Source organism: Heptranchias perlo, chromosome 3 (genome assembly GCF_035084215.1).
Source record: "Heptranchias perlo isolate sHepPer1 chromosome 3, sHepPer1.hap1, whole genome shotgun sequence".
NCBI lineage: Eukaryota > Metazoa > Chordata > Chondrichthyes > Hexanchiformes > Hexanchidae > Heptranchias > Heptranchias perlo.
The window spans coordinates 9689556-9707352 of NC_090327.1; the positions used below are offsets into that span (position 1 = coordinate 9689556).

The 17797-nt window shown below is 43.9% G+C and overlaps 1 protein-coding gene across 3 annotated transcripts in view; it reads left to right on the plus strand.

The window, feature by feature from the left end:
- LOC137310136 (intermembrane lipid transfer protein VPS13B-like) overlaps positions 1–17797 on the plus strand; it is an 875231-nt gene that overhangs the window by 296800 nt on the left and 560634 nt on the right. For all 3 annotated transcript variants that reach the window (XM_067978127.1, XM_067978114.1, XM_067978120.1), the window contains exon 19: positions 16716–16895. In XM_067978127.1, coding sequence (XP_067834228.1) covers positions 16716–16895 — 180 coding nt within the window. The remainder of the gene's footprint in view (positions 1–16715; positions 16896–17797) is intronic.

The window sequence follows — 17797 nt, forward strand, 5'->3', positions numbered from 1 at the left end:
TCATAGATCATAGAATGATACAGCACAGAAGGAGGCCATTTGGCCCATCGTTTGTTTGATAATGCTCCTGTGAAGCGCCTTGGGACGCTTCACTATGTTAAATGTGCTATATAAATGCAAGTTGTTGTTGTAGTGTAATGTATTATACACTGCTCTTTTTTAAAAAAAATCTCCAGCCAATTTGGATAGAAAATTTTGTGTAAACGAAATAAGAAAAAAAACTTGAAACTGCATTATGGGCCTCAGACTTCAAGTACTGTGGAAAATATGCTCAACTTATCATGGCAATTGATGGATACTTGTCGCAGCATAACCTGTTTTAGTGGACTGCCGTTCCCTTCCAGAACTAAATGTGACAATGTGCAGTGATGTGAGCTCATCCTGAAAAACCACATTTACAGCAGCAGCTCTACACTTAAGGTGAGCTGCTACCTACAAAGTTGAGTGCTTTCCCAGTGCCCTGGAGATCCATATCATGCAGCAAGATGTTTCAGAGGGACCAGAAGAGAAGAATCAAAACCTGAATGTATTATTTCGATACTGAATATTGAGCAAGTTTGGTACCAGTTAGTTCTGACTGGCCTGACTACTTCCATATGTATTGTTGGGTTCTGAATGACTTTGGCTCTTTAGGAGTCCCTGAGGTCAGTTCACGACTTGATGGAGTTGAGTCTTGCCACCAATCAGAACTGGGAAGCAGCTGGAATGTTCAGCACTGACTTAAAATGGATTGCAAATGGTACACACAATGCATGTTTTTTTAATTACTCCAGATCTGCTAGTGAGTGCTCTAGTCTTGCTTCATGCTGTTGTAAGTGAGGAGTCGATTTATTAATGTAGCTTTGCGCTTCCTTTGGTACTGACTTATACTGAAAGTCTGCTGGTAGATTTTTCTCTTTGAAGTTAGAAACATAGAAAATTGGAGCAAGAGTCGGCCCTTCGGGCCTGCTCCGCCATTCAAAATGATCATGGCTGATCATCGAACTCAGTACCCTGTTCTCGCTTTTTCCCCATATCCCTTGATCCCTTTAGCATTAAGAAATATATCTATCTCCTTCTTGAATATATCTAATGACTTGTCCTCTACTGCCTTCTGTGGTAGAGAATTCCACAGGTTCACCACCCTCTGAGTGAAGAAATTTCTCCTCATCTCTGTTCTATATGGCATTCCCTGTATCCTGAGACTGTGACCCCTGGTTCTGGACTCCCCAGCCATCGGGAACATCCTCCCTGCATCTAGTCTGTCTAGTCCTGTTAGAATTTTATATGTTTCGATGAGATCACCTCTCATTCTTCTAAACTCCAGTGAATATAAGCCGAGTCGACCCAATCTCTCCTCCTACGTCAGTCCTGCCATCCCAGGAATCAGTCTGGTAAACCTTCGTTGCACTCCCTCCATGGCAAGGACATCCTTCCTCAGATAAGGAGACCAAAACTGCACACAATACTCCAGATGTGGTCTCACCAAGGCCCTGCAGTAAGACATCCCTGCTCCTGTACTCAAATCCTCTTGCAATGTAGGCCAATATACCATTTGCCTTCCTAACTGCTTGCTGCAGCTGAATGCTCGCTTTCAGCGACTGGTGTACAAGGACACCCAGGTCTCGTTGCACCTCCTCTTTTCCCAATCTATCACCATTCAGATAATCTGCCTTTCTGTTTTTACAACCAAAGTGGATAACCTCACATTTATCCACATTATACTGCATCTGCCATGTTCTTACCCACTCACCCAACTTGTTTAAATCACATTGGAGCCTCTTTGCATCTTCCTCACAGCTCACATTCGACCCCAGCTTTGTGTCGTCCGCAAACTTGGAAATGTTACATTTAATTCCCTCATCCAAATCATTGATATATATTGTGAATAGCTGGGATCCAAGCACTGATCCCTGTGGTACCCCACTAGTCACTGCCTGTCAACCAATTCTCAACCCATGCCAGTATGTTCCCCCCAATCCCATGTGCTTTAATTTTGCACACTAACCTCTTGTGTGGGACCTTATCAAAAGCCTTCTGAAAATCCAAGTACACCACATCCACTGGTTCTCCCCTATCTATACTAGTTACATCCTCAAAAAACTCCAGTAGATTTGTTAAGCATGATTTCCCTTTCATAAACCCATGCTGACTTTGTCCAATCCCGTTAATGCCATCCAAGTGTTCTGTTATCACATCTTTTATAATGGACTCTAGCATTTTCCCCACTCCTGATGTTAGGCTAACTCTCCCTCCTTTTTTAAATAGTGGGGTCACATTTGCCACCCTCCAATCTGTAGGAACTGTTCCAAAGTCTATAGGATTTTGGAAGATGATCACCAATGCATCCACTATTTCCAGGACCACTTCCTTTAGTACTCTGGGATGTAGATTATCAGGCCCCGGGGATTTGTCAGCCTTTAGCCCCATTAATTTCCCTAGCATTATTTTTTTACTAATACTGGTTTCCTTCAGTTCCTCCCTCTCACTGGACCCTTGGTTCCCTAACATTTCTGGCAGGTTATTTGTGTCCTCCTTTGTGAAGACAGAACCAAAGTATGTGTTTAATTGTTCTGCCATTTCTTTGTTCCCCATTATAATTTCCCCCATTTCTGACTGTAAGGAACTTACATTTGTCTTCACTAATCTTTTTCTCTTGACATATTTATAGAAGCTTTTACAGTCAGTTTTTATGTTCCCTGCCAGTTTACTCTGAGTCTATTTTTCCCCTTTTAATCAATCTCTTTGTCCTCCTTTGCTGAATTCTGAACTGCTCCCAATCCTCAGGCTTGCCGCTTTTTCTGGCAATTTTATATGCCTCCTCTTTGGATCTAATACTCTCCCTAATTTCTTTTTTAAGCCATGGTTGAGCCACCTTTCCTGTTTTATTTTTGCGCCAGACAGGAATGAATAATTGTTGTAATTCCTGCACACATTCTTCAAATATTAGCCATTGCCTATCCACCGTCATCCCTCTTAGTAAAGGTCCCCATTCTTTCGTAGCCAACTCGCACCTCATACTTTCGCAATTTCCTTTATTTAGATTCAGGACCCTAGTTTCGGATTCAACTGCTTCACTCTCCATCTTAATGAGGAATTCTATCATGTTATGGTCGCTCTTCCCTAAGGGACCCCGCACGACAAGATTGTTAATTAATCCTTTCTTATTGCACAATACCCAATCTAGGTATTCTCCAGTTGGTTTCTCAACGTATTGGTCTAGAAAACCATCACATACGCACTCCAGGAATTCTTCCCACAAAGTATTTTTACTAATTTGATTTGACGAACATATATGTAGATTAAAGTCACCCATGATTATAGTTGTACCCTACTTGCATGTGTCTCTAATTTCCTGTTTAATGCCCTCCCCTACATCTCCACTACTGTTTGGGGGCCTATAGACAACCCTCACCAACGTTTTCTGCCCCTTGGTGTTTCTCAGCTCCACCCATACAGATTCCACATTGTGATTTTCCGAGCCAATATCCTTCCTCACAATTGCATTGATTTCCTCCTTTACTAACAACACTACCCCACTTCCTTTCACTTTTTGCCTGTCCTTCCTAAATATTGAATACCCCTGGATGTTCAGTTCCCACCCTTGGTCACCCTGCAGCTATGTCTCCGTAAACGCAACTGTATCATAACCGTGAAATACTATTTCTGCTGTTAATTCATCTAGCTTATTGTGAATGCTCCGTGCATTAAGACACAATGCCTTTAGACTTGTCTTTTTAAGATTGCTGGTCATCTTAGTTTTATTTTGCACTATGGCCCTATTTGTTTTTCGCTCTTGTTTTCTCTGCCTTCCACTATTGCTTCTTCCCTTTCTGTCTTTTGTTTCTATCCTTGTTTCCCCCTCCTCTGTCTCCCTGCTCTGGTTCCCATCCCCCTGCCATTCTAGTTTAAACCTTCCCCAACAGGACTAGCAAATACCCCCACGAGGACATCCGTCCCAATCCTGCTCGGGTGTAACCCGTCCCGCTTGTACAGGTCCCACTTTCTTAAGTTGGTGTTGGTACTCCGAGAAGCAGAACATCGGGTGCATTAAATTATTATATGCACGTTGTTTCTCTGGATCCCTCCATGTTCTCCGCCTTTCTCGGCTTGGTAAACATTGGTGAGGATGGGCTGTTTTATGCTCGTCCCTAGATGACAAAACTTTGCTGCTTTCGATGAGTCCATCTGGGAACTTAAGTGGTATGTGACCTACTCATTTCTTCAAGATTGATTATCAAAGCTGGCACTGTGAAGACGAGTGAAACTCTGCCTCTGTCAGTTACATGATTTAATCCTTTGGACTTGAATTCAAAGGAGGAGGAAGAAGAAAAAGCCACTTGTTCTTGACGCTTCAATTTGAACCTGAGGCTCGTTTAATTTTGTACCTGTGTTCCCTCTAGTTTTATATTCAATAAACAGCGTGCTTAGCACTACCTTATCTATACTTATGAGCATTTTTACAACTTGAATTGTGACCTTTCAATCTTTTCTCTTATGAATGCACATTTAATTTTGTGAATTTCTCTTCACAACATGATGATCACCTCAGTGAAGCCTATGTACTACTTAGATAGTTTTATGTTATGGTATACTAAGTTGTACACAATGAGATCTATTTTAGCACCCGCAATTGGGTGCGTTCCTGGCAGGGGGGTGGGCCACGAAAATCGGGGTTTCCCGGGGCGGGTTGGGAGCCCGGCTCCAACCCGTCCACTTCCGGGTTTCCCACAGACGTGCTGGCATGCGCGCGCAGCCCCCGCATGTGGGACTCCCGCCGGCAATTAAAGCTGGCGGGGTGCCACTTAAGGTATTTATTTTGGTATTTCAGGTCGTTTACAGACCTGATTAATGAGATATTTTAGGAGGGTTGGGATTTTACAAACAACTGGGACTGTTTCCCGTACTGGGGGAAACACTCCCAGTTCAAATGGACGTGTTGCAGCCATCAGCCTGTGGCAGCTGCAGAAGTCCATTTGACAGGTGTGTGTGGGGGGGGGGGGGGTGACGGGGGGCGGAGGGCGGAGACCCTCACTCATTGCAGGAGGCCACTCTGTCACTTTGGACAAAGTTTGGCCTCCACCACCCTCCTCCTGACAATCAAATTCACCAACTTGCACACTTACCTCGGGGTCCAGAGACATTTACCTACCTTGCAGACCCCCTCAGATGTACATCATCCGGATGGGGGCCGCCGTAGCTGCAGTCATGACCTCCTCGGAGGGCGAACAGCATCACCGTCCACGCCGTCCACCTCTGACACGTGGAGCTCCACAACACAGTGCTGTGACACACCCACCTGCACAGCAGGAGGGAGGGCAACGGTGGAGAGAGATGCGTCGCAGAGGGCACTACCTTCGCCACAGGGTCCACAGACCGAGGCTCAGCTTCCTGGACCTCTCTGAGCAGCAGTGCACACGGAGGCTGAGAGTCACTCGACATGTAGTCGTGGACATCTGCTGCCTCCTTCATGCCGAGCTGCTCCCAGCTGGCCCGAGCACCATCTTCTTAACTGTCGCTGTCAAAGTCTCCACTGCCCTCAACAACTTCTCCTCCGCATCCTTCCAGGGTGCCACCGGGGACATCGCCAACGTCTCTCAGTCGTCTACACAAAAGAGCTCTTCAAATACACCTACACCCACTCTGCAGTGACACAATGGGTGGCATCAGTTGTGGGTCTTCATGATGATCCTCAGGAAAGGGCATTAGTTCACAAACCAGACAAGATTCGCAAAGACGTGACAGTAGTGGTGCCAATATAATATGTAATGTGAGTTGGTCAGAAATTCACTATAAGTAAAAACCATGACAAACCCTCAAACACCCTTGTGCATCCCCTTCATGCTCACGACACGTTTGCCTTACGCTGCCTACTGCACATATGTGATGCATGCCCTGTGGCTGCAGCACAGGTAGTGGCAGGTTGAGTGAGGCTGACCGTGAAAGAGATGCATGAGAGGGGTGAGTATGAGATAGCGCCATGAGATTGTATGAGGATTGGGTTGAGTGGTAGTGGCGGGATGAGTACTGGCGAGGTGAGTAAGTGCAGGTAAGATGAGGATGAGGTTTGAGTGGGTGTGAGGAGTGATGTGACAGAGTAATGTTGGCAGTGCAGAAAGAGATGTGGGGTGGGGGCGGTGATGTGGCAGACGGAGTGTAGGGGAATGAGTAAGTGTACTCACTTTGGCTGACCTACTTCGGTCATTGCAGTGCCTCCTGCACTGTATGCAGGTGGGCGATATGTTGGTGGTGCAGGTGACCTCCTCTGCCACCTTGAGCCAGGCCTAATTGGTGGCAGAGGCAGGCCGCTTCCTCCCGCCCGCCGGGGGGAAGATCTCTGTCCTCCCCCTCCTCCTCACCCCATCCAATGATACCTGGAGTGAGACATCATTAAACTGGGAGCAGCCTTCCCCCTGGGCTGCTCCATGCAGTAATTCTTCCTATTTGTTGCAGCATCAGTCAGTGGAGGACTGCCCCTTTAAATAGAGCTCCTCCAGCTGGCAGACCTTACTGCGCATGCGCAGTCTGCCCGCCGCGCAGATCAGCAGTGGGGAACCCGGAACAAGAGGTAAGTGGATCAAATCAGCCTGCGATTGCGTTCGGGGCAGACTGATTTCACCAGGCGCGTTACCCACGCGCCCAATCGCCCCCCCCCACCGCCCTGGTAATATCGGGCCCAATATTTCAAATTATGCTATAAATTTGAGTGGTCATGGCTAAATGGTTAACCTGATGGATTAGAAATCTATTGGGGTTTCCCTGAACTGGTTTGAATCCTCTGAAGTGTTAGCACACTATTTCCATTTTTCTGTGTCTTTTTCTGTTTAGTTCTCCACTCTTGGTATTAATATGAACATCAGAAATAGGAGCCTGAGCCTGCTCCGCCATTTAATCAGATCATGGCTGATCTTCGACCTCAACTCCGCTTTCCCGCCCGATCCCCATATCCCTTGATTCCCTAAGAGTCCAAAAATGGATAGGGTTACCTTTTATCCATTCAAATATTTTTTTCAAGAGGACAAAATTTGAATACAAATTAAATGCAAGTTGTAAAATCATGCACTTCACTATCAAAAATAAAAGGAATGTCAAACCTGCTGCGAATGGTCTTGAATTTTAAAAGAAAAATTGGAGAATAGTACCCAGTGATGTACATCTGTTTTATGTTTCTCCTTCCATTGTGTATTAGTGTACATTGATTCATATTAAAATCCATTGTTCATTCCTTAGCCCAAGGGTATCTAACCCTTTGGAGCAGGGAGCTGGATCCTTCTGTCGGGTACGGCAGGGTAGCGGTTATGTTATTGGACTAGTAAACCATTGATCTGGACTAATATTTGAGAGTGTGAGTTCAAATCCCACCAAGTTAGTTTGAGAATAAGTAAATCTGGAAATAAAAAAAGCTGGCATCAATAAAGTGACCATGAAGCTGTCGGATTGTCGTAAAAACCCAATTGAGTCATTAATATCCTTTTAAGGAAGGAAACCTTCCTATCCGGCCCATATGTGACTCCAGTCCTTCTTAATTTTCCTCTAAAGTGGCCTAGCAAGCCACTCAGTTGTATCAAACCTCTACGAAGAATCAAACCAGCCACTCAGCTGCAACCTAGGCATCAAATTAGGACAGGACGAAGGTACACCCAGCCCAGTCGATCCTGCAAAGTCCTTCTCACTGACAGTTGGGGACTAATCTAGCAACAACCTGACAGTCATAACCATATCTATCCCTCAACATCCCAGACTTCTCGATCACCATCCCTTCGTACGTCCTGTCCGATCGACAATGGGATACTCGAATGGGAGAGGCTCTGAGAGTCCTTAACATTGACTCTGGACCCCATGAAGTCTAATGGCATCTGGTTAAACATGGGAAAGGAAACCTCCTGCTGATTACCACCTACCGTCTTCCCTCAGCTGATGAATCAGTACTCCTCCATGTTGAACACCACTTGGAGGATGCAAGGGCACAGAATGCACTCTGGGTAGGGGACTTCAATGCCCAACACTGAGTGACTCGATAGTGTCACCACTCCTCTATCACCATCGAGCCAGATGAACAAGCCTGGTTCTATGAGGAGTGCTGAAGAGCAAGCTGGAAGCAGCACCGGGCGTACCGCAAAATGAGGTGCCAACTTGGTGAAGTTACAATGCAGTACTACATGAATGCTAAACTGCGGAAGCAGCATGCTATAGACATAGCTAAGTGATCCCGCAACCAACGCATCAGGTTGAAGCTCTCCAGTCCTGTCACGTTCAGTCGCGAATGGTGTTGGACAATTAAGCAACAAACAGGAGGAAGAGGAGGTTCCTATGAACATCTCCATCCTTAACGATGGCCGAGCCCAGCACACGAGTGCAGAAGACAAGGCTGAAGCGTTCACACCTATCTTCAGCCAGAGATGCCACTTGCATGATCCATCTCAACCTCCTCCCGAGATCCCCATCATCACAGATGCCAGTCTTCAGCCAAAATGATTCACTCCATGTGATATGAAGAAACAGCTGAACGCATTGGACACAGCAAAGCCGACAGGCTCCGACAACATCCCGGCTGTCGTGCTGAAGATCTGTGCACCAGAACTAGCTGTGCCTCTCGTCAAGCTCTTCTAGTACAGCTACAACGCTGGCATCTACCCGGCAATGTGGAAAATTGCCCAGGTATGTCCTGTCCACAAAGAGCGGGGGACAAATCCAATCTGGCCAATTACGGGGCTATCGGCTTACTCTCAGGCATGAGCAAAGTGATGGAAGGAGTCATCAACATTTCTATGAAGCGGCACTTACTTGCTAATAACCTGTTTAACATTTGTGTTCCGCCAGGACCACTCTATTCCAGACCCCATCGCCACCGTGATCCCAACATAGACACATGAGTTGCATTCCAGAGGTGAAGAGTGAATGCCCTTGACATCAAAGCAGCATTTGAACCAAGTGTGGCATCAAGGAGCTCTTTTTTTTAAAAAAAGGAACTCTCCACCACAAGACAGGAGTTTAATGGCATACTGTCCACTTGCCTGAATGGCTGCAGCTGCAACTACACTCAAGAAGCTCAACACCATGCAGAACAAAACAGTTCGCTTGATAGGTACCCTGTTGACCAACTTAAACATCCACTGCCTCCACCATTGGTGTACCGTGGCTGCAATGTGTACTATCTACAGGATGCAATGTAACAAGGTGCCAAGGCTTCTTGAGAAGCACCATCCAAACCTGTGACCTCCATCAGCTAGAGGGACAAGGGCAGAAAGTGCATGGGAAGACCATCACCTCCGAGATCCCATCCAAGTCTCACACCATCCTGACTTGAACATATATCGCTGTTCCTTCATAGTCGCTGCATCAATATCCTGAAACTCCCTAAATAACAGCATTGTGGGAGCACCTTCACCATATGCACTGCAGTAGTTCAGGAAGAAGGCTCACCACCACCTTCTCAAGGACAACTAGGGATGGGCAATAAAATGCTGGCCTTGACAGAGATGCCCACATCCTGAAAATGAATAAAAATGTGGACCACGTGACTAAAAATTCACGTATTTCTAGTGCTAAATATACCAGCCCAACTTTCACAGAAAATCTAACCACCACCCCCCCCACAAAAATTTACACACGCTCCACTCTTAAAAACTCAACCATCCCATACACACAAAAAAATCTAAACTCCCTCATGCACAGACTGTACCTCGCGTGTCTTTTTGCTCTTGCTACCCTCGCATGTTCTGCTCCCCTGCCTCCGTGAATACTGCATGACGTGGTCCACCACTGTGTGCTCCATAGGAACAGGAGTAGGCCATTCAGCCCCTCAAGCCTGTTCTGCAATTCACTGAGATCGTGGCTGATCTGCATCCTAACTCCATCCACCCGTCTTGGCTCCATATTCCTTATGCTTGCTCAATTAATAATTTTAAATCTGAGATCAATCTCAGATTTAAAATTATTACTTGAGCTAGCATCTATTATTTTTTGTGGGAGAGAGTTCCACAATTTTAGCACCTTTCGCATGAGGAAGTGTTTCCTAACTACTCCCCTGAATGGCCTGGCTCTGATTTTAAGGTTATGTCGCCGTGTCCTAGACTCCCCCACCAGTGGAAAAAGTTTCTCTATCTACCCTATCAATTCCTTTCAAAGTCTTAAAAACCTCAATCAGATCACCCCTTAACCTTCTATATTCCAGGGAATATCAGCCTAGTTTATGTAGTCTCTCCTCATAATCTAACCTTTGGAGCCCTGGTAACATTCTGGTGAATCTGCGCTGCATTCCTTCCAAAGCCAATATATCCTTTCTAAGGTGTGGTGCCTCAAACAGTACACTGACCTCCAAATGTGGTGTAACTCGGGCTTTGTATAGCTGTAGTAAAACATCCTCCCCTTTACATTCCAGCCCTCTACTTATAAAGGCTACCATTCCATTTTGATTATTTTTTTGTACCTGACTACTACATTTTAGTAATCTGTGTATATGGATCCCTAAATCCCTTTGGACCTCCACTGTTCCGAGCTTTTCACCATTTTAAAAAATACTCGGATCTATCCTTTTTTGGTCCAAAATGGATGACCTCTTATTTAGCTGTGTTGAAATCCATCTGCCACAGTTTTGCCCACTCACTTAATCTATCAATGTCTCTTTGTAATTTAATGCTCCCATCTACACTACTTACTATGCCACCAACCTTTGTGTCATCGGCAAACTTGGATATCTGGCTCTCTGTTGTATTATCTAAGTCATTAATAAATATAGTGAATGGTTGAGGCTCTGGCACAGACCCTTGTGGGACACCACGAGTCTCTTCCTTCCAATTCGAGTACATACCCATTATCCCTACTCTGTCTGCTACCGCCTAACCAATCTCCTAACCAGGTCAATAATTTGCCTTCAATTCCATGAGCTTTAATTTTAGCTAGTAGTCTCTTATGTGAAACCTTATCGAGTGCCTTCTAAAAGTCCATATAAACTACTTCCATAGACATTCCCCTGTCTTCTACTTTAGTTACTTCCTCAAAAAATTCAATTAGGTTCATTAGACATGACCTACCCTTTACTCTCTCAAATCAGCTCAAATTTCTCTAAGTGCTCAGTCACTCTGTAATTATACATTCCAATAACTTCCCCACAACAGATGCTAGACTAACAGGTCTATAATTTCCTGGTTTCTCTCTCTCACCTTTCTTAAATAATGGAGTTACATTTGCAATTTTCCAATCTGAAGGGGCAATTCCTGAATTGAGAGCACTTTGGAAGATTATGGCTAAAGCATCTGCAATTGCCTCACCTACTTCCTTTAAAACCCTGGGGTGGAAACCATCAGGTCCTGGGAATTTGTCAGTCTTTAATGCCATTATTTTTTCTAATACTGTTTTCTTGCTTACGTTAACTTTAGTGAGTTCCAGTCTTTGATTCATTATTAGTTTCCCGGGAATGTCAGGTATATTATCCTTTTCCTCTACTGCGAAGACTGACACAAAGCAATGAAACAACTAGTCTGCTATTTCCTTATTTTCATTCGTAATATTACCTGGATCTGTTTTTAAAGGGCCCACATTACTCTTGACTACCCTTTTTGTTCTAATATAATTGTAAAAACTTTTTTCGGCAATCTTGATATCCCTCAAGTTTCTTTTCGCATTCCTTTTTGCAGCTCTTGCTATCTCTTTTGTCTTCTTTTGCTGTTCTTTATATCTCTCGCTGTCCCTTGGATCTACACTGTTCTTTGCACTTTTGTATGCTCTTTCCTTTAATTTTAAGTTATCTCTGATCTCTTTTGTCATGGCTCTTTTATTTGGTAATTGGTGCTCTTGCCACTTGGGGTATATACTGGTCCTGTATTAAGCTAAATTCTTTTTTGAACACCTCCCACCGTTCATCTGTAGTTTTACCTATTAACAGTTTTGACCAATTTGCTGTGGTCAGTCTCTGTCTGATCCCGTTAAAGTTAGCCTTACCAAAATCTAGAATCTACGTAACTGTGTTAAGGTTCTCCTTTTCAAATGTACATTGAATTTGATCATATTATGATAACTGTTAGATAAACGTTCCCTTACTGTTAGATTATTAACTAAGTCTGGCTCATTACTCATTACTAAATCTAGTATGGCCTGCCATCATGTTCCTTTTCTCTTTTGCTGCTCTACTTTGCTGCTTTGTTCTTTTGCTCCTTTTCGTTGCTTTTTTTCTTGTTTCCTTTGTGTCTTTTGCTCTGGCCCTGATCTACTCAGGGTCTTCCATGGTTTCAGTCTTAAAATTCCTGGGCCCAGAGGCTGTTTCCTGATTCGTTCAAAAATGCTGCATCTTCATTGGGTCTGGGGACGTTTGAACCATACAAGAGCTCACAATGTTACAATGAATTGAACAAAGGAAACTGTGGACTGGGTTCGAAGAATTTGCCTGCCAAATTTACCCAACAGAGCACATGTGAGACACTGCCATCTTAGCCCACGCATGTAATTGTTTTCTTTCTCTTTGAATATTGTTAGCCTGTATTACACTCATCAACTGGTTTCATAGATGGGTGTCAGCAGCAAATTTTACAATCCAAAATGTTCGTTCTTCTAAATTGTTCATAAATAGTGTGAACAGTAGAGGACACTGAGCTCCTGCAGAACTCCAGTAGTCATTGTCTTCAATCAGTGCGTTTGCCATTCATTATCGCTTTCTGCTTTCTATTGTCAAGACAACTTTCAATCCAAATGGCCGATTGCTAATGATTAAATGAGCTTTACTCTTCTTCATAACAAAACTTTATTAAATTTCAGCTAAAGTTTCATGTACATTCTGTCAATTGGCCAGGCCTTATAGTTGTGTTACTTTCTCAAAGAGTTCCAGCAAGTTTTTGAGACATGACCAAATAGTCCTGAACCTATGCTGACTATTACTTGTCTCAGGACTCCCAGATGAATATTGGTGGTATCCTCATAGAATCATAGAAATTTACGGCCATTTGTTCTATCGTGTCTGTGCCGGTCAAAAAAGAGCCATCCAGCCTAATCCCTCTTTCCAGCTCTTGGTCCATAGCCTTGTAGGTTACGGCACTTCAGGTGCATATCGAAGTACATCTTAAATGTGATGAGGGTTTCTACCTCTACTACCCTTTCAGGCAGTGAATTCCAGACCCCCACCACCTTCTGGGTGAAAAAGTTTCTCCTCAACTCCCCTCTAATCCTTCTACCAATTACTTTAAATCTATGCACCCTGGTTTTTGACCTCTTTGCTAAGGGAAATAGGCCCCTCATAATTTTGTACACGTCAATTAAATCACCTCTCAGCCTCCTCTGTTCCAAAGAAAACAACCCCAGCCTATCCAGTCTTTCCTCATAGCTAAAATTCTCTAGTCCTGGCAACATCCTCGTAAATCTCCTCTGTACCCACTCTAGTGCAATCACATCTTTCCTGTAATGTGGTGACCAGAACTATTCGCAGTACTCAAGCTGTGGCCCAACCAATGCTTTATACAGTTCTAGCATAACACCCCTGCTCTTATATTCTTTGCTTCGGCTAATAAAGGAAAGTATCCCGTGTGCCTTCTTAACCACCTTATCTATCTGTCCTGCTACCTTCAGGGATCTGATGACATGCACTCCAAGGTCCCTCAGTTCCTCTATACTTCTCATTATCCTCCCATTTATTGTGTACTCCCTTGCCTTGTTTGCCCTCCCTATAAAATACTTAGTTATAGTCCAGCAATTTTATTTTAAATTCACAAGCTTTCGGAGGCTTCCTCCTTCCTCAGGTGAACGTTGTTGGACAACGTTCACCTGAGGAAGGAGGAAGCCTCCGAAAGCTTGTGAATTTAAAATAAAATTGCTGGACTATAACTTGGTGTTGTAAAATTGTTTACAATTGTCAACCCCAGTCCATCACCGGCATCTCCACATTATAAAATACTTCTGAGCAATGCTTGTAATATTGTGTTAAGGTAACTGGTTCCAGGACTCAAATTTAACTCATTTTTTCAAATCTTGGGATAACAACTGTTTGACTCAAAAAAAAAGATTGCTGTCTTAGTGTTCAGCAGTGCTGTTCCAATCTCAGTGCCCCCAGGGTGAATCTGTTCTCTCAACTATTGGGAGTGATCATTCATCCAAGCAAGCCTCTTTTTGAGGCCTGCCTATTCAAAAGGAGAGTCTCTACCTGAAGGGCTGTCGAAGCTCTTGATCCAGTATCCTGGTGGGATTTCAGATTCAGATAATTGGCAACATTCACTGTACTTAGATCTCAGTATTTAGTTAGTCATCACAAGGTGAATTGCTCATGAAATATCTCCTTGCATCCTGGTTCATAATAAAGGCTTGAAGCCAAATCTGATTTCTGTTGCTTTTTATGTTTTCTTCATGGTTTAAATTTGGTATTTTATAATGTATCTTTTGTTCCCAGGACATGAAGTTTTTGAGTTGCAAGATTGTGCTTCTAACTGTGTTGCTTTCAACCAGATGAGTTAGTGACTTCAGATGTTGGTGATTTATTAGATCCGGTCTCTTAACAGTGATTCTGAGGGACTACACCCAAACTTTAGCCTGAGACAGTGTCAGAATTTCATTTGCACCATATGGTGATTTATTCTCAACCTCATAAATCTGAATTAGAATCATACAGCACAGAAGGAGAGACCATTCGGCCCATTGTGCCTGTGCTGTCTCTTTGAAAGAGCTTTCCAATTAGTCCCATTCCCCTGCTCTTTCCCCATAGTCCTGCAAATTTTTCCCCTTCAAGTATGTATCCAATTCCCCTTTGAAAGTTATTATTGAATCTGCTTCCACCATCCTCTCAGGCAGTGCATTCCAGATCATAACAACTCGCTGCATAAAACGATTTCTCCTCATCTCCCCTCTGGTTCTTTTGCCAATAATCTTAAATCTGTGTACTCTGGTTACCAGCCCTCCCGCCGCTGGAAATAGTTTCTCCTTATTTACTACATGAAAACCCCTCATAATTTTCTACATCTGTATTAAACATCTAAGGAGCACAATCCCAGCTTCTCTAGTCTCTCCACATAACTGAAGTAATGAAGCTTAGGTTCCACCTTGTGTGAGGCAAGAGGACCCTAATGTTTTACCTTGTAGGAAGAAATTCATCCAGAAAATTGTTGGAGAATCTGTGGGCACATACTTTTGGCACATAGAATAGTTACAGCACAGTGGGAGGCCATTCGGCCTATCAAGCTCATGCCTGCTCTTTGTAAGAGCAATCCAGTTAGTCCTATTCCCCCTTCAAAACAGAGGAAAATGAAATGGCTGGTTCATTATACCCTGCAATGTCATTTTGCAGGACAGAAACTAGAATATTCCGCTAGATGTAACATTCACATTATGGGCTATCTTTCAGCAGGGTTATTGAACGCTATCTGCAAGTACTCCTCTTAGTCGAGCTCTAGAACGTATGCAGAGCTTTAGACATATTAGTCTAGAAATTGGACCGCAACCGAATTGCTGTATCCCAGTGCCTGTGTTGTGTATGCCACACGTGCCTACTGAAGCTGGCAGCAGGACGACAGCAAATTGGTTCGTTGGCTTTATTTGTTTATTACCGATGAGCCGTGGGCCAGTTGAGGCCCAAAAGGCAGCTCCCCAGCCGTGGAGGCGAATTCGGCCGGCTCAGATGCTGGCCGAGGTCCTCAGCAGAGCCTGGGAGGGGGGCGAGCGGTGGCTGGCAGCGGCCTGCAGATGCAATGAGGTAAATTTTTTTTTAAGAAGTTAAAAGTTACCTTTCGGGTAGCAGCCCTCTAGCATTCCATTTAAGAACCGCTGGTTTGGCTGGTAAGCATATGAAGAAACTGACCGCAGTATGCATGGCGCATGCTGTGGTCAGTCGCAATCAATTTTTACAAAGGGCAGGCCTCAAACAGATGTTGGGCCCCCTATTTGCAGACATCTGTTTCAGGCATGTGCCCTGAATGCCTAACCAAATGGTGGGTGGCACACTTTCAGTGCAGAATGAGCGAGTGCACTCTGCCCACCTCATTGGACGCGTAGACATCCGTTTCCATTTTCTCGGCCTTTGGTTACTTACTGACAGTTCTTTGCTCACAGCAAGGATTTCTTCAAAATCAATACGGATTCCCTTTTCATCCTGACTGTTATGGAATTGGTGTCCTGTGGCATGTGGTATATGCAGGAATGGAGAACAAAGTTAAATTAGCTATCTTGCATAGCATTGCCTTCATTCTTATGCAATAATCCTTCACATACCAAGATTCCACCCAACAAACCTCTCAGACCTCTTCTGAGGGCTAGGTTGTATATTTTTATTACATTGTTATGATACGCTTACCCAAAGGAATGCCTTGTTCTGTCAGCCCATGGGGAGTGAGATTATATGAAGTCATATTAATGTTCAAATATCTTCACAGGATGATGTTTTTTGTGATATTCCCAAGAAAGGGTCTATGACCTGAAGAATAAAAAAATACCCTGCAATAGGTGCTGGTCAGAGTAGCTTATAGTCACAAATGCTCTATTATGGGTTGAAAAATTCTTTGGAAGCATCTGAGCCCAGAGAGCAACTTTTCCTTGGTTAATAAGCAAGGTCACTGATTTGGTGGATTTCATTGAAAAATGGACAAAATTGCAAAATGCTTTTCCCAAAATACTGGTTAAAATCCAAGATTCCATACTGATTAAAAACAGCCCAGTGAATTTTGCTTTTCTGGTTGGAGTGAAGATAGGAAGACACAATCAGTTAGGATAAAATTTGAGGTTTAATGAGTTTAAAAAAAAATTGGTAAAAATGTTTTTGTCAATATTAGGAAGAAGTGATGGTATGAAGGAGAAACTGATTCCACTAATACAAGGGCCTTCAGACACAAGAGAACTGCACAAGAGCAAATGGCTGAATGAAAGCAGGAAACCCGAGTCTCTTTTAGCCCCTGACTTGATCACTTTCACCATCCAGATTCCTCAGCAAATGGATAGCTATCTTAACTCTGGTAAGTGTAAACTTCATGATATACTATTTTTAAAAATTCTTCCTGTCATGGTTGTAGATGAGCACCACATTAATACAACATGTGAGGTGCAATACAGATCACATAGTCTTGCTAATACGGTGCTGTAACAACTGTAGTGTTCCACCTGTGGTGAAGTTATGAAACAAACTAATAATATGTTGACATAAATATTTGAGATAAAGCTTAATGGGGGCGAAATTGGGCTGTGTAGTGACCATTGCGTAGGCGCGACGCGGAAACCCAAGCCCCGAAAATGGCGTCCGAGATGCGTGCGCACACTTCTGGCGAGACTTGCGCAGGACGCCATCTTGGTAAAGGTGTTTGTGCACACGCACCTAACGAACGCCGGCAGTAAGGAGATTATGACCTAAATCAGTGCGCACCGCTGATTTAAAGGGACGGCTGCTATTTTGGAACTCCACACTCTACCCTCGCACAGCTGAACAGGTCTTAAATGGCATGGAGGACCCCCCCCCCCCCCACCAGCGGTATTTAAAGGGATTATGCAGGAGTTACAGGTTAGTTGCTAGATTATTGCTTCTGGCTGCTGATGCATTTGTACCTGTTTTTGGAGGTCTCCTCTACTTGAATACTAGGATTAGGGGACATAGCCTAAAAGTTAGAGCCAGGACTTTCAGGAGTGAAGTTAGGAAACACTTCTATATGCAAAGGGTGGCAGAAGTTGGGAACTCTTTTCCACAAATGGCAGTTGATGCGAGCTCAATTGTCAATTTTAAATCTGAGATTGATAGATTGTTGTTAACCAAAGGTATTAAGGAATATGGGGCTAAGGCAGGTATATGGAGTTAGGTCCCAGATCAGCCATGATCTCATTGAATGGCGGAACAGGCTCGAGAGGCTAAATGGCCTATTCCTGTTCC